This window comes from Prinia subflava, chromosome Z, assembly GCF_021018805.1.
Source record: "Prinia subflava isolate CZ2003 ecotype Zambia chromosome Z, Cam_Psub_1.2, whole genome shotgun sequence".
Lineage (NCBI taxonomy): Eukaryota > Metazoa > Chordata > Aves > Passeriformes > Cisticolidae > Prinia > Prinia subflava.
Genome location: NC_086283.1, coordinates 68,867,769 through 68,892,172, shown reverse-complemented (window position 1 = coordinate 68,892,172; position 24,404 = coordinate 68,867,769). Strand labels below are relative to the sequence as shown.

The following is a 24,404-nucleotide window of genomic DNA, read 5'->3' as shown; positions in this document are numbered from 1 at the left end:
TGTGACTTTTTGAATGAGAAGAGTGCCTACGTGGGAGATGGACTTAGGACTCCTCATGCTTATCCTTCTCTGCCGCTTGGACTTCACAATGACGCCATTTGTCCCTTCTCACGCAGGCAAGAAGGGAAAGGGATTGAGAGAGGGGCCCCTGAGCTAGGATGCAGAGCTTGAGAGGGGTCACTTCCCACAGAACAGTGGCCGGTGTTCAGCTGATCAGACGTTCCCCTCAATGGCATTTCCCGCCAGGAAAAGACGCCTTCTTCCCCAAATCCGAGGGGCTCCCTGCGCGCCCCTCATCGCCCGGGGGCCGGGGCGGGGCAGCCGGTGACTGACAGCCACGCTGGCCAATCGGCGGCCGCGCCGGCGGCACGGGTTTGCATGCCGTGCGGCGTTGCCGCGGTAACGGCGGCGCGCGCGGTGCGGCGGCAGGGTGGGCAGTGTGGCCTGAGCCGCGGGCATGTGAGCGCCTTCCCTCCCTCCCTCCCTCCCTCCCTCCCTCCCTCCCTCCCTCCTTCCCTCCTTCCTCTGGAGCGGGCACATCGAGCTCAGGGGCAACAGCACAGACACCCAGCCTTAGAGTACACTGGGGAATTTTTGATCCAAGGGGAGGTGATAGGTGTTTAGGAGGACATGAAGAATTAGATGCTGTGCACGGTCTCAGGAGCCTTGGATCTGAATAAGCCTGTCAATTCTTGTTTTCGGGCAGGGCGGTGGAAGAAAGGTAGGGTGAAGAGGCACCATGCTTTTCCCTTCTCTCCCGAAGTCCAAGCCACTCCTCTGCCTGGCCAGCAGGCACGAGGATCCCTGAGCTCACAACCCAGTTTTACTAGTTTTCACCTGATTTCCTTGTGAAGATGGTACTGACACCTCAGGCCTGGCCTGAGCCTGAGTCAGCCAAGGTTTAAATAACGCAGTCCTGTGTCCTGTCCTCATCCAACTAAAACAGTGCTTTTCCTGAGTACCAGATGATCAGATTCCTGCAGAGGTCAAAGGCCCAGTTGTAAATAAGGAGAAAGATCGATCAACAAAAATTTGTGTGACTTTCTACCTTTAGACCAACTAGCTGGTAATACATTCATGTGTATTACTGCTTACTGTGAGGATAATGCATTTGTTCTCTGTAATTTGTTTCTGCAGAGGCTTCCCTGGCCTGGCAAAAGTCGTGCATGAGCATTTACCAGGTCAGATGTTCTGACTTCTTGGTTCCCCACTCTTCTAGGAGAGTGGACCGAGTTCATTTATGAGCTTTAAGGGGCAGGAGAATAAAATGTGGACACTGAAAGGTAGAAACGTTACTCTCTGTAAAAGGCAGCCTGGCACGTAATTGCTGATTGTCCTATATAACAAATTATCACTTTCAGTTCTGTTCCTGGAAAATATGTGGTACATAACAATAATGAAAAGGCTTACTAAAAAGTCATTTTGTTTTGCTTTGTTTTATTTGGAAAGAACATCAGAAAAAGAAAACTTTGCTGCCCAAGTGGTTTATCTTAAAGCTTACTTCAAACTTTATTCTTAAGATACTGTGACTGAACTGATTGCTTAATAAAACCATTTTCTTCATTACAAATTTATATATTTTACTAAAATTGACTTTTCTATCTACTTAAGTCTGTAGGATATTGATCTGTGATAGAATGCACTAGTTTGTAAACAGGTGAAATTACGGCTACACAGTAGGGAGCTCAGACATTTTAAGCCACATTATTTGGGGACATTTCAGGTTTATATTACATATGTATTTTTCCTGGCACATGAAATTTGATCCTGTTCACTAAAGAATTATAAAACAGAAAACAGGACAATATGGACCAGTACTTCAAATATAAAGTGACTAGAAGCTGATCAATAAACATGACAAGTTACAGTATCATCAGGACCCAGGGGTACCAGATAAAACTTGATGTCCTTTGTCTATCACGTCATCTCACACCAGTTGTAAATCGCTGTTGATTTAATCTGGAGAAGAAAAACAGTAATGTAAAAGGATGCTTTTAAGACTTTTTACAAACAAGAGCCTTCAAAATGAGTACTATAATGCTGTTAAGGCTCTTGCTGGACATGATGAATGTTTTGCTAGCCCTCCTAGCATGCTATTTTCTGTAAAAGATTTAGTAAGCATCCCTTTCTCTTTTGTGTCACTACATCATGAGTGTTCTGCAAAGTATTAGGATGTGCTGCATAATTCATGCAAGATACAAAAATGAGTATTTAATATGTCTTGTTATGTTTTCACATTTAACAAAATAGTTGGAATGTCCAGAGTTTTTCTTTTCTAGACATTTTCTGCTTAAGATAATTTCATCTGCTGCTCTAGATTCCCTCAGTTTCCCTTCTGCTATTGTAGCTCCCTGCTCATTATTTAGTTTTTATATTTTAGTAGCTGGTCTGTTTTGATGAGTTTAGTAATTTCCATGGTAATCAGGTTATCTATCTTAGTATCTGTTTCATTACAAAAGTACCAAAAACCTTAGTTATGGGATCATTTATCAGCAGAAACACTTATTTTCTATTTAGAGAAATCAATCCATTAAGATTGATTTACACTGTAAAAGAAAAGAACATTTACCCCTTTAGATTACTTTACTCTGTATAATGTAACTGTGTTACTGCAGTTTATTGGGAAAGGTGGCTTTCCATCACTGAATCACTTTACACTTCCAGTGACATGGTCTCAGCACATGTGCAGTGTCATCCTTCTGATTTCCACTGACTTGTGTCAGTATGTGCAAGCTGAAATTCTTGGCTTCTATTCTTTTTGTTTGAGACTGATAACTGAATATGCATTTATCCATCCACCTATTTTTTTCTCCCCTAGGATGAGCCCACTTTCTTTAAATAATTACATAATCATCATCCAGATCCTTGGGGAAAAAACCCCTAATTCTGTGCAGATGAGTTCCAGAAATGGAAATGCTGAACAAAGATAGTTGAGCTAGAAAGTAGAGGTAGCTCACTCCGAGCTGTGTAAGCATACTTGCTTCAATGTCCGCTTTCTCCCACACTTCCATGCCATGGGCAGGGTTAACATGCCCGATCTGTTCATTATTGAATGCATATTTCATATGCCATCTAACATTTGCAGGGTAGGTATCACAGATACGTGATAGTAACTAAGATGATTAAGAATGTGATGTGTAAGTATGCCCACTGTCACCCTGATTTTTGCTCAAGAATAAGTGTGGAGGCAGTAGTATTCCTTTAGAATATGAGATGAGTATATTGAATAGTTGTGAGTAAAACAAAGGTAAACTTTACCCTCATAAGTTGTAATGCACCACTAAGTAAAATACAAAACCCAATAACATGTTTGTAGAGCATAAAGGACATCTGAGATGTGCGGGAATGGTGTTACTGAATTTTGATATTTAAGATTTTTTGAATGTTAAAAATATGAAGTTACTTTTTTTCCCACTACAAATATTTCATTTTTTTCCACATAGTTTAACTAGTAGCAGTCATATAATGTTAGGATTTCAGTCAAATCAAAGTAATTATTTCTTATGTCTGGATAGAGGATGTATTAACATGAAATAACTACTGGATCTCTAGAACCAGTCTCCAGCTTTCTCTGGTAACACAGTCACAAACTTAAATAGAGCTAATTAAGTAAAATAAATCTAATTACTGCATGATTGTATATAGGGCCTTCTTAAATGCCAAGTATATACTATCTGCTGTACCAGGGACTTTTTGATTGACCCATAAAGTTTTAGGTAGAAAGATAATCATATCCAAAGACAGTCCTGGTCATTTAATTGGTTAGAGGAAAATTGCAAAAAGCTTTTACTAGGTTGATTGTCTCATTACAAATAACACCTTAAATAGTTCTGTGTAAGAATTGTAACCTCTGGGTTATGTATTTTCCTTATCTGATATTGTAATGGACCTTTTTCTAACACACACGGACACAGGCTCAGACGTACCCACAATTTCTCTCTTGTCTAAGTCATGCAGGGTACACCTTTGAGGAAACTTCCAGTTTTGTCTAATCACTTTAAACAGTGGGAAAAATGTTCACTAGAAGATGCCCAGAGAGTTCTAGACTGTTTGCAAATATCAGAACACAATGGCTTTTTAACTTGGCCTGTTTGGTTTTGACTATTTTTGTCCTATCTTCCTGTCGGGCTGCATCCACTTTAAACAAAGGCATAACCACCACCCTCTGGGCTGCAGATCACATGGGGGAAAGGTGTATGTGCACTTGATCCTCTGCTGGAACAAGCTCCACACTTGGATGTTTCTGAGTGTGCATGGCTCATAATTTGAGCCAGTGATACTAGATGTTACAGACTAACGAAGCCTTGAGGCTGACAGAAGTGAAGTATATTTGCCAATATTTGTATTTTTTTCAGTTCCATAAAATAATGGATTGTTCTTTTCACATGACTGAAGGAAATGATTAGTCTCTAGGACTAACCAAAGGAGATTCCTTCAGCCAGAAACTGTGGAGAGAATGTAGTGCTGAGCTGAAAAAATGTGAGGTTTTCAGTATGTGGTTAATTTGCTAAAAATATTGTTGGAAACATAAAAATGTTTTTTCCTTTTATCTTTCAGTGAAAAACAGATTCAACAGTAAGATATTACAAATTGTCCAATATTTTTGTCCAGCTTACATTTGAGTAGTTTGTCTTAATGGATTTCTAAAATGATTTATAATTGAGCGATATAAAACATTTAGCAGAGGAAAAAGTAAAGCTCAAGATGTTGGTTTAATTTAATTTGCTTTCCCTTAAAGAATAATGGGGAACCTCATAGAAAACATTTTATTTGGAAAGAGCCTGAAGCAATGCTTTCTGGCACTCAATAGAGGGTGTCAGTTTGGTCCTTTCTGACACCTCTTTTATATGTAAATATAATGAGAACCAAGGAAAGTAGAGAAAAAATACCTTTATCTTGACTGTAAAGTTAGCTATCAGCCTTAGAAAATCCTGTGACTGGACTGATTCAATATTGGGGTGCTAGAAAATCTAAATTTAATTTCCTTCTTTTTCAGGCTTGCTGTGTTATGCTTGGCAGATCACTTATTTCATCTGTCTATATCTTATATCCTCTTATACTGAATTTTCTCCTTTGTCTGTTTACACAGTCCAGCCCAGACTGAAAAACAAGGAAGTCTGGGTGCCCTTGTAGTACAAGAAGCTTTTTCTTGTTGCTTCTCACTTAAAGCTATTTGAGACATTTCCAATTTATGTAACATTAAAGTTAGGTATTACAAGTAAAATCTTTTCTTTTGGGATACTAGTGAATGTAATCCAACGTACATAAATCACCCTTATGAAATGACCCACATAATAATGTGGTGTCACAAACAGAAAGCCTATGGTTCCAAACACTGCATGGAGGACAGGCAGAATAAGTATACAACTGAGTGCAGTATTGAAGGAAGGGGAAACAAAGGGAAAAAACTCAAAATTAAGTGGGGTTTTACATAAATGAGGAGTCACACAACTAAGAGTTCTTGAATCTAAGATAATTAATTAACCAGTTCCTTTATACCAGCTAAAATTAGTCTGTTCTTTTTTTGGCTCTGACAAACCGATCGGTACGTGAGCTTCTTCCAGGCTTTTGTATTTGCCACCATTTTGGACCCATACGTTTTCCTCTTCATTTATGTGTCTCTGTAGCCTTTCATCCTCTCCCCTGCAGATCAACCCATGCAGACTCTCATAAATCTATTATGGGAGTCCTGATTTTCATAAACACTCTACAATTATAGATGACCTCCTATATAAGAGCCTCTTGGATTTAAGTGGCTGTCACCTGAAGCAAGCACTCCGTATAAATACTTCTCATCTTTATCAAGTACTTTGAAAAAAATAGTAAAGTATTTGGTTCCCACTCCTTAGTTAGCTAGTATATGGTCTTCCTGGAAATTGTCTCTGCTTTTAGATGAAGCCAAGCATGACCAAGGGGATTTTTTCTGAAATTGTCTTTGCTTGTAGATGGAGTCAAACATGTCTAAGAGGTTCTTGGGGTATTTTTGACTTGTAAGCTTGAAAGCTCTGTGACCTTTGTTTTAGCTCTCTGTTTATTGGGTGCAAGGATTTATCTTTCTGTGCTAGCAGATCAGAAGAGTGACAGTAAGCCACCATACAGATTAAATAAATTTTACAGTCTGATACAGCTACACATGCAAAAGCTGTAATACTAGTCAGCATCCATAAACTGTACAAAAACAGTTTCCCCAAATTCTCTCAGTTGTTCCTTTACTTTTTCCATTGAATAAGTGTGGTTATTTCCTAGTAGTAGGAAGCATCATGCAATGTGTTCTTCCATAAGGTAAACTCTGGGTTTTTTTAGCTGGGAGGTCTCCATGTGGAATCCTAGCTAAGTCAAAAGCAGTAGTGTTGAGGATTCATTGGAAACAGCCAGTTTAATCCCCCGGCTAACACAAATATGTTTTGTTCAATTCAGTCAAGAAATCCAGGCTTTTAAAATGACCTTGTAACGGTTTTTGAGGAATTGTTTACATGACAGAATCAAGAGAGAGGAAAAACAGAGAGGGTCGCGCTTCAGAAATGGGCTGCATACAGGAAATAGGAAACGTATGTGTCAACTTTGCTTCCAAGTTCCAACACTGACATGAAACAAGACATAATGAAGGCTGTTTCAGGGAAGAAGTTTCCACTTCTATGGGTTGAATCTCCCATGGTGGCTAAGAGAAGGCAGCACGAGTGAAGCATTGTTAATAATGCTGTTGTTGCATTTTCTGGCATAGTTAATAATGCTGTTGTTACTGGTGTTGCAACAATGTTATCGCTGCAATTGATTAGGTGAAGTTTAAAAACTCTGTGTAAGAGTTCCTGTTCCCACTTCAGGACAAGAAAATTATAGATGTATAGCGTTGTTTCTGCTCTCATCATTCTGTTCTATTTTGGTTAGACTGAAGCTCTTATCCTGATTCTAAACTAGCCATAGTATTTAATTTGCTTTTAATTAAATTGAATTTCCCCCCTAGTTGTAAGTGACCTGTCACTGCAGTTGATGAAATTATTTTTAAGTACTGTCCTCACTGGAACTGCAGAATAGAGAAAAGTTTTCCCATAACTGTATGCAATGATCAACTGTACCTTCCCTCTTTATAAAAACATGTTGCAACATTTTTAAAAGAAAAACATAAGAAAGTTTTATGTTTCGAATTGTTAAATCCCAGTCTTGATTTACTTCCACATCTTTACCACTGAGCCTGAGAGAAGATTTGAACTGCTTATATGCCTTTTCATTTCGCACTGAATTTATAGGAAGTTTCCAAATAATAACAGTCAGCTTGGCAGGAATAAATGTAGACCAAATGGTGTAATCCCCACAAGGAAGCATAATTCTCTTATGAAGTATTTACAATAGCAAGCTTGGAAATCAAACAATAGGTTATATTGTTAATAGATTGTTTATAGCATCTTTTATTGACTGATTCATTCCTAATGGCAACAGATTAAGTCACCTAACATTCTTCATATGGTGGGCAGTTCAGTCTTCAGTGTTGCTTTAAGAATCCTCTCAGGTACGAGAAAGTTTCATTCTGACGTAAATCAGTAAGTGGGACATAAATAGGACCTTGCAAAGTTCAGAAGTTCCCTGAAATGTTACTGAACTTTCTGATGCTCCCTTCCTGTGACCTGCCAATAACCCTTATCTTGCCTGCCTTCATGACCCTTTAATGTTTCCCTGGCTCTCCATTCCCTTCATCCTCCTAAAGAGAGCTTGGCTGCTTCCCAACTTGGATTCATCCAACAGGCCACCCTCCTTGGAAACTCTCCCAGTCTTTGAAACAGCCTTACAGTACAGTAGCCTGAATACTAGTTTGCACAATTTAAATTTCACATAGTGCTGAACCTATTATTTTGGTATCTGAACTAAAAATTCCAGTGCTATAGTTTTGTGTAACCGTCAATGCACGTTATATGCACCTGATACACCTGATGGCTTCAAACATGAGAGGACACTACAGGCACATACTTTACCCTGCTTTTCAGCAGACTGCAGTTATCTAATACAATTTGGGATGAGGTATTAACTTTGAATTCACAAAGTATAGTGGCCCTCAAGAATTTTATTTTTAACAGCTAACTACAGCATACTTGCTCACAGAGATTTGTTCCAGTACAAATCACAGACTGGGTCTGATGGTATTCACATTTTCCAGTTTGCCTAGAAATAAATACAAGCTTCACAGGAATTTTTTGTAAAATAAGAAAGTATCCCAAGTGTACCAGAAATATGCAGCTTTATGAGTATTTAAGCAAGCAGTGTCAATGCAGTAGTCTAAACATTTTTCTGTGCCTGGCAGAGGGATGACTACTCACATGAACTTGGTGACAACTTGACTTTTCACTGTTGTCCCTGTACTTAGGATTCCCCCTAGAATATTAAGAGACTAGAATGAGCTCAGTTGCCTCTTAGTGATACAGAGGCAAGTTTGTCATCTCATATGAAATGACAAAAATGTGTCTTTTGCCATGTACTTGAGTATCGTAAAAGTCAGCCCATGGGTTCTTTCTTTTAGGTGGGACAGATAAGAGTGAAAAGGCTGTTGAGTGGGAACAAAGTCTTCAATGGTGACATAGCAGAAAAGCAGTAAAAAGATCCAGTTTGGATGGTTGCAGCAGAGGAAGTGAACCAAGACACCAAGACGGACACTGTGGATATGTTGGTGTGTTAGGAACCCCCAACAAATTTGGAAGGATTGAAATAAAGTCGGGAATATTCAGTAAGGGCAGGATGGGTTTACCAGATATTTCTTCTATTACAGATAATAGACTGTCCTTGGCAGTTACCTATCTATGCAACGTGCTAGTCTGGTTTTTTATTTTTCCATGCAATTAAAACAGTAGACTCTGCCATACGTGTGTATGGTCTGAATTATATTTTCTAATCCTTGGAGGACCAGCACAAAATATTGTAAGAAATTAACATTTAAGGGATAAAGGACAAATTTATCTGTTTACAGGGGTAGACTGGACATTGAAAAACTGAAATATATTTAGTGCTCTCTGGAGATTAAACAAATGCAATGCCCTTTCTCTCTGAAGCACATGCTTCAGCCCCCAAAGCACCTCAGCAAGCCTTATTTAAAAAAACTGCTCTATTTCATTAATAACATGTTTGTACTGGGAGAATCAAGACTGGTCAGGGAATTTGAGACACCACATCACAAGTGCTGAATTAAGGTGCTAATAATAATAATAAGTGCTAATAAAATCCATCCACCAATTGACTGTCTGGGAACACTTTCCTTTCTGACTGTCCCTCTGTAGCTTAGACATTGACATTTCTCTACTGAGGGACTTTTTCTTATGTCTCTGGAGACAGGGAAATTATATTTAAGTATCAACTTCAAAGGCTTATATGTTGCAGACTGCCAGAAATATAGTTCTGTCAGTAACAGAAAATAAAGCATATTGGTTATACACCAAACCTCTTACATGTCATCAGCTTCAGTTTGTACAAACCCATCTTCTTTCATGTCCTTCATGATTTTACGTCCTCTGGGGCCAGAATTTCAGATTTATATTGTTCAGCTGATCACCATGGATAAGAATATATTTGATGTTATTTATCTGCTACTTAAAAATATAACAGATTAGAAAAGTTTATTGTGTTTTGTGATAAACCTTAACTAGAGAGAACACACATTTATTAATTTGTACTATTTTCATTTGTTTCAGGGCCGTGTAAGAACTAAAGACAAAAGGAAAGCACACAGAAGCCATTAGGTTCAGTGTTCCAGCTTTGAAGTCCCTAATATATTTTGGCCCATGAAAATGGATTAAGAAGATGTAGGATAATTCTGAATAACAGACTTTGCCAAGCTCTTTATGCAAAGGAGAGAGAAAAGTCTCCTAAAATGTGATACCCTTAATGGAAACAAATGTCAAGTAAAAGAGGGTGTAGTATCCTATTCAGTGGTGAAGAAGCCCCTATTAGTATCTCTAGCACCTAACCTTTAGAGAAAGTTTCACCATCTAATGTGCCAGATCTTCTCAGAATTTTTCCCAAATTTTTTCCCAAATTTAGAAGCTGGATCCCACAAAAGGTGACCAGGCACTGCAATAGTATCTCAACAGTCAGATTCTTCAGACATGTCTCAAGCAGCCTTTGCAAGAAAACCTGCCTTCAAGGTGTGCTATATCTGTGGCAGAGAATTTGGGTCACATTCTATTGCTATACATGAACCTAAGTGCTTAGAGAAGTGGCGTATTGAGAACAATAATCTACCAAAGCACCTTAGAAGGCCAGAGCCCAGGAAACCTGAGGTCATTACTGGTAGTGGTTCATATACACTTACAGATGAAAATGAAGCAGCTTATTATAGTGCTCAAGCCCAGCTCCTGCCCTGTAGAAACTGTGGCCGAACCTTTTTTCCTGACCGTCTCCCTGTGCACGAACGGTGTTGCAAAGGGGGTAGCAGTGGTGTGAGGTTACCAAGTGCTACTGCTAGTAAATCTGGTAAAGCACCAAGATCTGGAACTGGCTCAGCACGTGGTGAACCATCTAAGGCCCATGAAGGAATGAGTGGGGCTGCACCAGCTGTATCAGACCAGGTAAATTGCTAAGTATATGCTGTATGAAAGGGTGTGGATGCATCTTGATGCTTGGCACTCCAGGGGAGACTGGCTTGCCATCAATTTTAAAATCACTTTTCTTCAGAACCTTTTAGCTCCATGTAAATGTTTCTCTGCTAAACAGAGAATAAAGAAAAGGGAAATACTGGGAAGGAAATAAGGGAAACTGTTTATTTCTATTTATCTTGATTTTCCTTTTGAATGGGAGCAGTTGGGTTCTTTGTTGTCCTTTGAGTTATATCCCCAAGAGAGACCATTGCTTGATATAATTCCCTAGAAGGTTCTATTGAGCAGCTTAGGCAACGTTTGGATGTCATATGTTTTAGGAGATGTTAGGTATTTTTATATAGTTAACATGAAATGCAATGTTTCGTTGTCCTGCTAGCATCCAGCACTTCAAAACATAATTTTCATATTTTACTGTTATTCTTAATCTTGGCATGCAACATGAGTTTATTGAGGACTGCATGTTCAAAGGCGGCAGTTCTGGGTATAACAACAACAAAATAAATAAGACTGCACATTTTTTTCCACTGAATTTGATTCAGGATCCATGAATAAAGAAGCTGATTCACATTATCCAAAAGCTACACAGAGTTTTGGAAAATAGGATATTTTTTTCTGCATTTGTTTCTGCACAAGCTGTCTTTCGGCCAGGAGTTTTGTAAGATAGATGTCTAAATTTAGGCCCAGTGTCCAAATTAAACGGCGCTTTTTTTTTTTTTTCCCCAAATGTGGGTTGGAATCCTGATTGCCTACATTACTTTTGAAAATGGGATTTAGCTCTCTGTTGCCAAAGGAATGCAATGCAATGCAGAGCATTTCTTAAGATGCTTTAGAAGGCAAAGTATGTAACATGTTAGTTTACCAGCTGCTGAGTAAAATTAAGATAATAGCATTACCCTAGTTCACATGAGACTAAAGACTTCATGAGCCCTTTTTTTATTATGGTGCATGAGGCCACTAATTGATATATTTTTGCAAATAAAGGTTCACTATTCAAGTCTTTTATCAGGAAACTTTACATAATCCACAAGCTGTTCAAAGTGTTGCACAGCTACGTTTATAGATGTAGGAAAAGTGATGCTGTTTACATTGTGCTCTTTCCCAAAGAACTGTCATTGCTCTAAAGGTGATTGTTCAGTGAAAGGCATGCGTGTGAAGCAGAGTTTAATCTATCACATATAATTCTGTAGATTAAAAAAGAGAGGGTGAGGGCAATTTTCTGTAGTTATGATACCATTAAAAAAAAAGTTTAGAGTGTGGTTTGGCACTGACAGTGATTCTGTAAAAAATGTTACCCTTTTGCACAACATATCTGCTCTCTTTGTGGATTCACTCACATCTGCTGACTTGTTGAACAACAACATTATTACCAGTTTTTACTTCTGTGAGCCAAGCTTTGCAGAGCCAAAATGAAATCTGTTCAAGTCTGTTCTTCCTTCTGTGTGAACAACAGGTTTTCTCATTTACTTCCAAGCAGTTACAGTTCATAAGTTGCTGCAGAAGTAATGAGGCTGTACAGCTTCCAGTTTGTAATTGACTTTGAGGGACTTTATTATTAACAATGACTTTCAAGAGGGGATGATGGATTTTACCTCTCTGATGTCTATTACTGTATTATTTTTAGAGCTGTTCTTTACTACAGAGTTATGCATTAAAGGCAGAGATGGAATGGGAAGATTGAAAGAAATATCCTGTGATCCAAGGGGTTCTTCAGGACTTACAGACAGCTTATAAGAAGTTGTCAAAGGAAGCCACTTTCCTGTAGTTTTAAATTCTCTATGAGAGTATCTTCATTTCCAGTTGAACATTTTGAAAGGTCCACACATTGAAGGGTATGGAAAAGCACTAAGCTTATGGAATAATTGCAGATTAGTTATGAACAGGGATAAAATCTGTGTCTCCACTAAAGTCCTCCTCTTTTTCCAGCATATGGTTTTAATTTTGCTCACCTTACCAGCTACTCAGCTACTTATTAATTCTGTTAAAAAATAGTACTTCACTAGTGGTGGAGTGGCTACTGTTTTGGTCCTGGCTGGAAAGCATTTGGAGCAGTCTCTGTCTCATCTAACAGATTTACTCACTGTGACAGTGAATTATTTAAGTACTGGCTTAAAGTTCTGATCCATCAGAACATCAGAGGAAACCAATAACTGAAAAAAAACCCCATCCAGCCCTTATGTAAGTGTATTCAAGACAAGTAGTGCTACTGTCAGATAAATTTAGGCAATGAAAGACGCCCTAAATGAAAAGGCTGGATTTTCCCCAATTTCAAAATAAAGTTTTGACTGATTTATTGGTACACCATGTGAAGTGCATTTTAACTTTACAACTGCAAGCACTTCACCCTGTACGCCTCTGCCTGTATGGCCTGGAATTCTCTCCCCTTTAGCAAGGGTGGTATCAACTAGGTTAGCATCATTACTGACAAACACTTTCTCAGTTCTGCATTAAATTGCATTAAATTTATTAATCTGCATTAAATGTCTTTAGAGGTGGAGACTGAACAGCCTCTGTAAGCTATCTCTTCCAGTACCTGTCCTTGCTCTCAGAATCAATGAACGCAATTGAGTTAATCGTGTCTGGCTGTGTAAAACAACAGTCTGTGCTTAAAAACTCCCAAGGGTCACATCAGTTCAGAAATTCTGCTTTGGATTCTACTGTGATACCCCAAACAACGGAAGTGGTGTCTGCAGCTACTGAAACTGAGATCTGCACTAAAACACTCTGTATTCTATTGTTTCATAGACAAAAATATGTGATACATGTAAGTGAGCATCAATAACTTGCTGTGTCTATGAGTAATGGGATTTTTGACAACACATAATGCTGATCTTAAAAGCCTATTAGATGGTGCTGCCATCTGCTGTTTTTTTCTTACCTGGTTAACTACCTAAAAAGATTTCACTTATCTACCTTTGCTGAATTGTAATGCATTTTAACACAGTGTAAGTCTTGAGAATTCGTGTAGCAAGAACTTTGATGTTATATTTTGCTCTAGCATAAAGCCATATAGCATCTTGGTAAAGGGAAGACTTCTTCAGGTGCAGTATAATTCTACTGGAGGTGGAAAGTCAATTATGAGCTTTTTTTGCCCCATTGCAATGGTTTTGGACACCTTCCTAGGAGAATACCAACAAATAAATTTGCAAATGATGAGAATGGACAGTGAATGGATGGTTTGAATGACACTTACTGAGCATTATTGTTGGGAATGACTGGACCTCTTTCCTTTGCTTATATGTGGATGCCATATTAATTGTACTGACTTAATGTAAAAGAAAGCACATTGGGAGCAAAATGGGATATTTCATGCTTCCAATGGAGTAATATTATTAATTATATGCATCATCTTGCAGAATTACCTTGCTGTTCAAGGAAATTTCCTACACAGGCATATGATCCTAACATGAGTACTGTTGTGTCTGTTTCAAAGATCCGATAGGCTGTGAAGTGCAGCTTTGGATAGTCATGAGAACCATGCTATACCTTGTCTGTGATCCTTATGCAAAATGCCTTTTACTTGGTGTGGAAAGGGTTGCTTTCATAGAATGCTGTTGCTAAGTGCTTGTACCAATCTTTTCCTGAGCCTCTAATCCTTGGGCAATTCAAGTCTATGACAAGAGCTCTGTCCTAGAGCAGGATGCCCCCCTTCTTCCCATTAAAATACAAGGATAATTAAACAAATAAGAAGAGAAGAGCTGTGTGCAGTCCTGGATGATAAATATTTATGTAGGAGAGTTTGGGATTCAGTCTTATTGTGTGTACTTAAGAAGAAATAAAAAGCTTTGTGCAGTATGGAAGGATTTGACCTCATGTAACACCATAACAGCAGCCTGGGGCTAACCTTAAGTAATGTCAGGTCTATTGAAAATACGTAGTTGCATAGCCCTCTGAGCTAAATAACTTCATTCATAGTCACGCAGACATACTTAGCAGTCTTGGAGTAAAAAAGAAAATACTGAGACACCAGAGGAAAGCCTAACTACACTGTTAGGTATTTGTAGGTATTTTTGTAATAACACATATCCTCAGGAACAGACCTTCCCTACAACCCTTTTTGAAAGTTAAAAACAAAGCAGTGAACAGACAGCCTAGCCACTGGCCTGTGAGTAGTTTGGGTTGGAAAACTGCGGTGTTTCCAAAAATAGTTTAGTTTCAAACTTCAGGCCTCCAGATGTGACATTTGGGATAGGCACACTGAAAATAAAAAGAAATGAAGAGTAAATATCATCAGCTGTAGAAATTCCAAATAAAGCTTATCATATCTTGGATTCCACAGTTAAAAAAAGAAAAATATGTTACTACCAATTGTTAGGCTAATCTCTTTCAGGTTTTAAACATATGTGTAGAGAAGAATTTGTGTATATAATTGTATATGTGCAAGGGGGTCAATCTCAGTATTTTTCTGGAATAAAAATAATTCTATTGTTTTTAATTAATTCTGCTTTCTCCTGTTGTTTCTGTACTATTTTGAATTGTGGAAATTGCAAAAGACAGACATTTCTACTTGGAAAGATTTCTGCATTTGTACTAAGATTTCTTTTTCCTTTTCTGTTCATATATGAGGAGTCCCTACAAACTGAATGTAAGTCAAATTGCTCTTTCCTAGCTCGCAGCCAATAAGTACCATTTAAATGAATGGCAGGAACCTAGCTAATGAGAACTTTAGGGAAAGTGTGTTCCCAGTGATTTTACACCTAGCATTTTTGTAAGAAACCATTTCTAAAATAGTATAACCATACCCACAACAGGCATGCACACTAAAAAGAGTTCTCAGACCTCAGGAATTTAGATTGCAGTATCCTTATCTAAAGCTCTCCAGAGCCTACAAATAAAATATAGTGTCTTCAGAAGACTTTGTGTCAGGACCCAGAATCTTACTGAAAAATCAGACAAATTCTAGCTCACAACTTGAAGTGAAGTAGGTGAAATTTGATAATAAAAAGTTATAAGGTGTTTTTAAAACAGCTGTTATTGTATTCATCTGAAAAATAGGAGAAGGCTGTATTTTTTTAATATATATTAGAAAATATGCTTATATAATGCGTATTTCCTATGCTTATATGCTTTGATACTGTGTTATCAAAGATAGCAAGGAAATTCCATTTGAAAGTTAAGAGGATGAACATGTCCTTGGAGAGCCCATCTTTGGATGTTATATTTCAAGACACTGTGAGAACTTTCCAGATGAAGTCCAACTTTTCCCAGAAAAAATACACTTTATAGAGTAGTATTTCTTTCATGTAAGTGAGATTACATGCATAATACAGGAAGGCAATCTTATGCAGATTGTTCACTAATGACATTTTCAGGCTGTAACATAAATATGAGAAGAGCTGCCCAGAATTTTGTAAACACATTCATGGGCTGACAGAAAGAGTCATAAATACGGGAACAGGTTATGCTTTGTCTTACACAGCAGCAGAGGAAAAAATGAAACCCCCACCACACTTGTTTGAGTGAGAAGGTTTCCCGTATTTGGTCTGGCATGGCTGTCTGTCTAACTTGAGGAGGGCAGGGAATAGCTCATCTCTTACTAGTATTCTGTAGTCAGAAGTATAGGAAGTGCTGGCAGTTGTGAGATCCATCTGTGTGCCTCAAAGTTTTCTTTTAATCCTACTTCCTGGAGCACGGCTGGTACTGACACCATGCCTAGCCCAAGATGCGCCCAAGGACACAGCTGAGTCCATGATCTGCAATACCACAGTAATTATACATTTTTCAGTCTTAGATTATGTCTTTGTGAGGTTTGAGGTTGAAGAATCTTTTTTTTTCTGTTGTTGAGCAGTTTTTCTCTGACAACAAAAGCAGATATTCAGTGTGGAAACAATGACTTGCTTTGAGTCCAGTTCTGCCCTTGCTGCAGTCACTGGCAGAGTTCACACTGAGGCCTTTGGGATAAACAAACAGCAGTTCCTATTTTATCCCTCATCCTGAAATATTCTGGATTGGTTTTAATCTTTGAAGGCAAAGAATTCCACCAGCCATCTCATCTGTGGCAGAAGTGAGGTAAAGAACCACAATCACCTCTTGGGGGAACTGCCCTAACTGTCTAGCTTATGAGAGATACTAAGGCTGGACACAGTGCTTTGAGCTTTGTTCTGATGGAAGATGGAGTCTTTCTGTTCCTGTACTAGACATCAAGAGTTAGGTGATGAAGCTTTTGTTGCTGCTTTCCATTTTACTTCTGCTTGGTAAGTAAATGGCTTCAACCATTTAAGGTGGATGCTGCATTGCAACCTGATGAAGCAGAGTTGTTGTTTATGCGTGTGAAGACTTAGCATTTTCATGAACTTGAAGGTATGAAAGTAAAAGAGATGAAACTTAACACAGCTAAGTATTGCTTAGCCACACACATGAATTTTCAGCAAGTATCTGCAGAAGAAACCTGCCTGTTCTAGATGCCCAGGTAATGAGACAATATCTCTTACAAGCCTCAGGACTGATTCCAAACAAAACCAGACTGAAATAAACAGTTACACGTATTTCACAGATACCAGGTTCCTTAGCTACATGATTGCTTTTGTACAAAGTAATTCTGATTAAAAATTAATATTGAAAACGATATTTCTTCTTCTTCACCATTGTTATTTGCAGGCAAAAGTGGTAAGACGGCCACCAACAGTCATTTGCTACATATGTGGCCGTGAGTACGGAACAAAATCTATCAGTATACATGAGCCACAATGCCTGAAAAAATGGCACCAGGAGAATAACAACCTCCCCAAGCACTTGAGAAGGCCAGAACCCAAAAAGCTTGAAGTCAGAACCGTGCAAGGTAAGCTACAGACCAAATTATGAGAGATGAGCAAAAAATGGGAGGAATTAAAAAATATATTTTAAAGCAATAGGTAAGCAGTTTGCGGGTTTTTTTTTTCTCCAGTTTACTTTCAGGACCTTGTCTTAAATTAAGATTTCCTTCAGCTTCACAAAAGAAATTCTTAAAAACAAGGTCTTAAAAGTAAAAGTAATCATTATCTATGGAACATTCCCCCTGGGACACTCCTCTCTATATGCCAATGTATCCTGAATCAGAACACAAATAGATTAGCAACTTGCTTCACAGCTATATTACTATTTTTTGACTTCTTTTAACATTGTAGACAGTCGTGTCCTAAAATCAGCAAAAACATGCAAGAATAATATGTAGACATGACACAGAATCCTTAAAATTAATTACCCTCAGGCAACATAGGTGTAGATACTTCAGCCAGATTCTTCTACTGTTAACAGCCCATAGATGTTATCGATCCCTTTTAATTTACAGGTCTAAGAAGTTTTCATTGTGAGACAGTGTAATATAAACATAGTGGAGGAAAAAATTGTATGTAGAACCCAATAAACAAGTTATTTTTGCTAGTTTTATGTGGGTTTTGCAACTTTGTGCTGTGGGTTCTGTTTTTTAAGATTCCACTTCAAATCAATGAACGCTGAAGATTCCCAGAATCCACAGAGATGGGCTGTCATATGTATCCCAGGATGAATGTAATCATATGTCTGTAGAATGAAAAGGAATTCCTATCCATGCTTTGCCTGGAAGCTGTTTCCAAGACTTCCCTATTCCCACATAAAGTTATTTCACCTTTCCTGCTGGATGCTTTCCCTGGCCCTACCAGCTGGTCTGAGCTACTTTGGGCCAAGTTTGGACCACTTCCTCACAGGCATTTAATTCACACACACTTTTTTTCATATTCCCCACAATTTCCCTCAGCTTCCCATAATGTCTGGAAAAGTAGACAAAGTCTCCTACAATTCACTTGAGAAAGAGTCATACACTAGATCAGTTTACAGCAGTACAAAGAAATATGTCCTCAGAAGACATGCAGAAGAAGAGGATCACTGAGAACACTAACCAGATGTTCAAAATAATAATCAAAGTTCAAAAAATATAAAATTGGAACTTGGTTAACAGATGCCAAGTGGCATAGTTGAATCTCCAGTAAAAGATGTGTTCAAAAGACATCTTCATTGTATTTGCTTTTTCAGATGTTAAACACTTTTTAATTACTACACATTGTGCGGTAAAACAGATGGAGGAAATGAGAATTCCATGTGAAAGAGGAGGATGCAAAAAGGCAAATCAGGTTATTTTGAAATGCACTATTCTTATTTTGAAGGAGTGGAAGCAGAAAGACAACCACTCTTTGAGAAAACAATCTAGCAGAAGGCTCCCAGATATGAATCAGAAAGTTGTCTCATTTACTCAGTGACTCATATCAGGCGCCTTCCATCTCCTGTGAGGTGTTGTGTGCCTACGGTTCCTCTGGGGACACTGACCTGCTTCCAGCATCTGTCCCTAAATGCCTGCTGATGCAAGACTGATCAGTTCTGTAGCTTGAGCTAAAATTGTTGTTCCCCCTGCAGCTGCCTCATACTCTTGGCCTTGAGAAAATAATCTCAGTGTTGTTCTTTTTCCATAAGACTTACTCTTGATCATGTGGTAAATGCTATAACTGACCTTCAGACCACATGCATGTATTGCATGTCTCACAGTTTCTCAGCTCAGGGGGGAGAGATTACCCCTGTTATTGAATTAAATTGACAATGTTCAAAAAAGCTCAGAAATACTAACTGCTTACATAAAACTTTTTATAACTTACATAAATCTTTTTTTGAAAACTCAAGTGTCACAGGAAGACAACCACTGCCCTCATTACACAGTGTTTTGTTTGTGGAATGCCTAACACATGCCTGCAAGGAGAAAGTCATCTCTTTCTCCCCCTCCTTTTTTTTTTTTTTTTTTTTTTTTTTTTTTTTTTTTTTTAATATTCCATAAACTTTCCAAAGTACAGAAAATACACATTCATTTCCTGCAAGCAAAGGGGATATTTGTCTCAGCCAAGAAAAGAAACTCTACTTGGTTGTGCTTCTAACAAAAAGAACATTAGGAACAGGCATATTAAGAGATCTAAGGCTTATTGTGGTTATGTGAACCATTGGATATGAATCATATTAAAATTGTATGGGCGTTTAATGAGGAGCTCTATCACGTGCCAGTGACAGAAACCATGGAATATTTTTAAATGCACAAACCCCTTTCTTTTAATAACTGTCCATTGCTAACTGTTCAAAGAAAAAAACCCAGATTTTAAAATCTTTTTCTATATTGTCATACCAAATAAGAAGGATGAAGCAAATATGTCTTCAATTTGAGCCATGTGGATTTTTCTGCATGCAGTTCAAATGAAAATCCTTAAGATCTAAATCCAGGTATTAAGCAACCTGCCTGGCCTTTTTGCAAATCAGTTTGAAACAACACTATGTGAAAATCCATTTCAGAAGGAAAGTTCATTTCCAGATGAAAGTAAACAAGATTTTTTTTAACCCAAATTAAATCTTGAAAACATATCTGAGTGTTTGAAGAATGCTCCTGAGTTTTCAGAGCAGTCATTCTTCCTGCAGTGGAAAATAACTAAGAGTAAGGCTGGATTAGTGTTTAGATGACAATAGATGCATCAGTGCAATGACCTCACAGGAAGTTGTGGCTTAAAGGTACTATAGGTTTTGTCTGTAAGGGTTTAGGCTTATCTAGGATTTTACATAGACTACAACAGGAAGAAAATTGGGCCCCTTATCCAGAGCAGTACAAAGAGCATATTCTCAAGTACGATATGCTCCCACCCAAAACCATGGTCAGATAACACATGCTTGTTAAACAGAGCTTGAAGCAAAGCCAAAAAGTGAATTTTCTGATACTAGTATGCAAAGATGTTAATAATTAGCTGAGAATGCAGATCATAACACACAGCATGATGTTTTCTCTATACTTTCATACAATAGAAAATGATTCAGTTTGAAGTTAATTTAATTCAACCCCTGGGACAAAAAACAGAGTCTTTTTAATATATTTTTTACTCTTCTGCTTCGTTCTTTCCTTTTTCATTTGCAAAAGCAATCTGGTTTGGTTAAACTGAAAGGCTCAGTCAACAGGTATTTCCTGAAAATATTTTCCATAAAGAGTTGAATATGGGTATCCAGAATGAAAGCTGATACTTTCTTTTTCTAATTTTCCAGCCAAAGGTTTCTATGATCTTGATGCTTTAAATGAGGCTGCCTGGACCAGTGCCCAAAGCCAGCTAGTTCCATGTGATATTTGTGGGCGTACTTTTCTTCCAGACAGACTGATCGTCCACCAGAGGTCCTGTAAACCAAAACCTGCAAAGTGAAGTGGATGTAACACACATGCATACAAATGCACGTCTGCTCACGCATACACAGACAGACATTCACACATTTATCCTAAGCTAAATAAAGTGTGTGTGTGCATGCACATGAATACACAAACATGCACATTGTACCTTTCAGACGAACCACGAGAGAAATAAAATTTATCTGGAGAGATATGGTCACCAAAACTTTATTGTGTAATGATACCATGTGCTCCAGAATTCTCTAGAATAAAAACTAGTAGTTGCTGCTAAAGTGTAAAGTCAAATACAGAAAACGAGTTCTTTGAAAATTTTGCTTCTCCTCTTTTTGCTTTTCCTCTGGTTAGTGTAAGGACCTTTAGCTGAACTTGACTATCAGAGAGAGCAAGTAGCTCCTTTAAATTTGTTCATATTTGTTTGGCAACAAATTTGTTTGTTTGTTTTTTGTTTGGAGCACTCCAGTGTTCACATCCTTGTGTAACTACATCTCATGAAGCCCTTGACTGTTACAAATGAAACCTTCCCATGTAAAGGAATCCAGTTGTATGGTAGAAGCAGACACAGGCTGTTTTTAAAAAACACCCAGAAGTGCCCTCTTTTTGCTTAAGAATGATACTGACCATGTGATTTATCCTCAGGTCAGTAAACTGATCATTCCAAAAAATATATAAGTCAGGGAAGCACATCTTGGTCATGAACTTTGTAAAAGAAAACATTTTAAGGTCAAAACAAGCATGATGTGCCAGATGGCTGGCATAAAATACCACCCTGCCCTCTGTACCAAATGTGGCTATAACAGAGAGCCAGTGCTGGCTGGAAGGGTGGGTATTATACAAGAAAGCCAAAAAGAAGGTGTTTGAAGGTTCTATTTTGGAAAATGCTGTTATGTTATGTAGAGGAATGAGTGCCAAAACACATCGGTATAGGAATAGGCTAAACACATAAATGAAGTAATAGTCCCTTTTACAAGGTACAGCAGAGAGCAATTATTATTTTACTTACTCTGAAGCATTTTATTAAGTGGTGAGGTTATTCAAAAGGTATGACAAAATCCAGTACAAGTTGTGAACTAGCAATCTAGGTTTCCTGATATCATGAAAGAAACTGTACCTCATGTATGGGCTTAAGGCCTAGAGTCGTCTGTAATGTATTATGTGATTGATGTGACTTTTCTCAGAGCATTCACACTTACTATTATACTTACAAATCAGAGGAAGCGAATGCTTTCATATACACTAAAATGAAATATGAGTACCAACAACTTTTCTTTTCCAAGCCATCAAGCTCTGTGATTTGTGGAGTAAGTGAAACAAGAAGTAGTATCTTTGTTCTGTTATTAGTGAAATGCTCCTGGCTCCAGCCCTGGAGGGCTGTTAATTCAGACTGGAGAAGTACCAGCATTCTTTGGTGAGAATAATTTCCAAAACAATCAATGGTACCTCAGCAGCCCTTTCATGTTTGGAATGAGGATTGTATAGTCTGAAGATAGATATCTTCAAGAGTCAAAGGTTCAGTTTCTGTTCTACAGAACAAAGCTGTGTAAACCCTGCAGATCTGTTCACAGTGTCTCCAGCAAAAGAAGAGGTGCTGTTGGAGCTGGACCATTGCCACTCCTTCTCCTTTTGGCTGGGACAAGGCTTGTGGCCTGTGGACAGAAGAACAGGGGCACTAGTTCATGATTGCTAGACTGCCTTCTAGGAGCTGCTGGCTGGCAACACACACTACGAGCCCCTTAGGCTGTTTTAAGTCACACCAGTTGCTGGCTCACCGACAAATGGTTTGGTAATTGGAGGATTATGGCTGTCATACAATCTTACTTTGTGTCCCCTCTTCCTCGTCTTGGAATACCTTCTTTTCTTAGACACAATAAACATTTTTGGGCTACATCTGCCTCATTGGGTCATTGAGATTCACTACAACCACTTCAAGAGCAAAAACATATTTTAAAGAAATGAAGCCTTTGCAGAGTCAGTGCAGTGTTTGGCATTAAAAATTCAGCTCTGCCACTTGGTGGGATTCACATATTGGAGTCCCTGTGTCATTCTGAAAGTTGGACTTAGTCTCTTGATTATTTTAAATCTGTCAGAGATATCACCCAGAACACTTTTTCTGTGTTTCATTGTCAGCTCTACACTTGCATATTTTTTGGTTTCTGGATTTTTTTCCCAAAAAGCAGTAAAATCTGTCTGATGAGCTGAATGTTTTTGAACAATAAAAAGGCACCAATATTAAGTGTACGTTTTGTCTTACCCAGAAATACCATTGTATGGGAACTTCTGAAGCCATAAGCCTGGAGTGTGTTTTCCACATCATCTTTTAAAAAGGGAAATGAGGATCTGGCAAATTAAGAGCTGTCTCTGCTAGTATGTGATTGCTCCTGAGTTCTGAATTTAACATGGGATTTGAGAAATGGTGAGCCTTGCCATTCAAGGAATCAAGTCAGCATTGGGCTATGAGGGCTGATGGTGAGACCAGAGCATGCTGGCTCCAGAAGCTCAGCTGGAGCCAACAGCCCTCAGAAAGGTCTCAAGGGTTGTAGCATTCCCTTCCCTCCACAACTTCATGGGAACAATTATTTCCAAAATATGTAGAAATATAAAAATCACGGACATAGGAATGCATATTGTTCCATTTCAGACTGTCACTCACATCCTCTCACATTACACTCACAGTAATCAAAGTTACTCAGTCACAAGCTTTTTTGCTGAGCTCACCAGCTCTGGTGTGGGTGCCAATGATGATGATGAGTTCAAAGCAAGCTTTGTTTACTGGGAGAAGCACTGAGAGTGTCTTCATGGTTTGCTCTCAACAGAGTTAAATTGAGATCTTATGCGCATTTCTCATTATTGCTTGGCATGTATCATTTTGACTTTTTTTGCAAGATGGGAAAAGGAAATGAGAAATTGACCTACTTTACTTCGTTTCTGTACTTTAGTAATTTGTCATTTAACCTTATCTCATCCACTGTTGGCTCAATGTTATTTCCAGCTGAATCCCATGTTTCCTACTGCCACAGCACATTTAAAGAGATGAAAAGTACCTTCTGGTACTTCAAAACCAGTGACATTTCATCTAGTTTCTCACAATTGTGCTGATAGCAGCTAAAACTGTTCCTGGACAAAATATGCATACAGTCAGGACATGGATTGACAAGCAAAGTACAATCACATTAAACAAGTGAGCATGCACTTTCTGATCATAAATAAAAGCTATGACTTACATTTTAGTTCAGCCATTTGAACCTTCCAGTTTCAAATCAAAAAATGAGGCATTTCATGAAAGCAATTCAGAAGATCATAGTAAAGCTGGAAGAGTTTAATTGCAGACTTGAAAAACTGGGCATTAATGAAAGAATGCATAGCTGCAGTTAAGTATTATTTATAAAGTGTTATAATTTATTGAGTTGGACAGTTACCATAAACACTTCAAAAAGTCCTGCATCTTTAAGGGCAGGAGTTAAAAATGCATAATAGGCCTGAACAAGACAGTTTCATAGACCCTTTTTATTAAAGACTACTGGGAGTGAACACACCACAACCTGAGGAACAAAAACATTTGCAAATGTAATGTCAGTTTCTACTTAAAGATAGTGAGCACTTATGTGGATCTGTAGATTCTCCTTGCAGGCCACAGAAAGCATATACCACAATGTAGGAATGATGTTTTCAGTATTGACTACCGACAG

At 38.3% G+C, this 24,404-nt stretch overlaps 1 protein-coding gene across 2 annotated transcripts; it reads left to right on the top strand.

Annotated features, from left to right (window-relative positions):
• The first annotated feature begins 403 nt into the window (after positions 1-403).
• Positions 404-22,926, top strand: ZNF475 (zinc finger protein 475). Of its 2 annotated transcripts, none has more exons than XM_063423504.1 (4): positions 404-459; positions 9,669-10,544; positions 17,169-17,349; positions 20,586-22,926. In XM_063423504.1, exons 2-4 carry the CDS (start codon positions 10,083-10,085, stop codon positions 20,735-20,737), a joined length of 795 nt encoding a protein of 264 aa, XP_063279574.1. In that variant the 5' UTR covers positions 404-459; positions 9,669-10,082; the 3' UTR covers positions 20,738-22,926. The 2 variants fall into 2 exon arrangements, with proteins under 2 accessions (XP_063279574.1, XP_063279575.1); XM_063423505.1 differs by lacking the exon at positions 404-459 and adding an exon at positions 497-721.
• Positions 22,927-24,404: the final 1,478 nt, after the last annotated feature.

What these genes read in the sequence shown, in the direction of transcription:
- ZNF475 (XM_063423504.1), top strand. Translation starts at nt 10,083, where the DNA reads ATGTCTCAAGCAGCCTTTGCAAGAAAACCTGCCTTCAAGGTGTGCTAT. An exon ending in CACCAGCTGTATCAGACCAG is followed by an intron (nt 10,545 to 17,168) that starts GTAAATTGCTAA and finishes TGTTATTTGCAG; the next exon opens with GCAAAAGTGGTAAGACGGCC. An exon ending in TGAAGTCAGAACCGTGCAAG is followed by an intron (nt 17,350 to 20,585) that starts GTAAGCTACAGA and finishes CTAATTTTCCAG; the next exon opens with CCAAAGGTTTCTATGATCTT.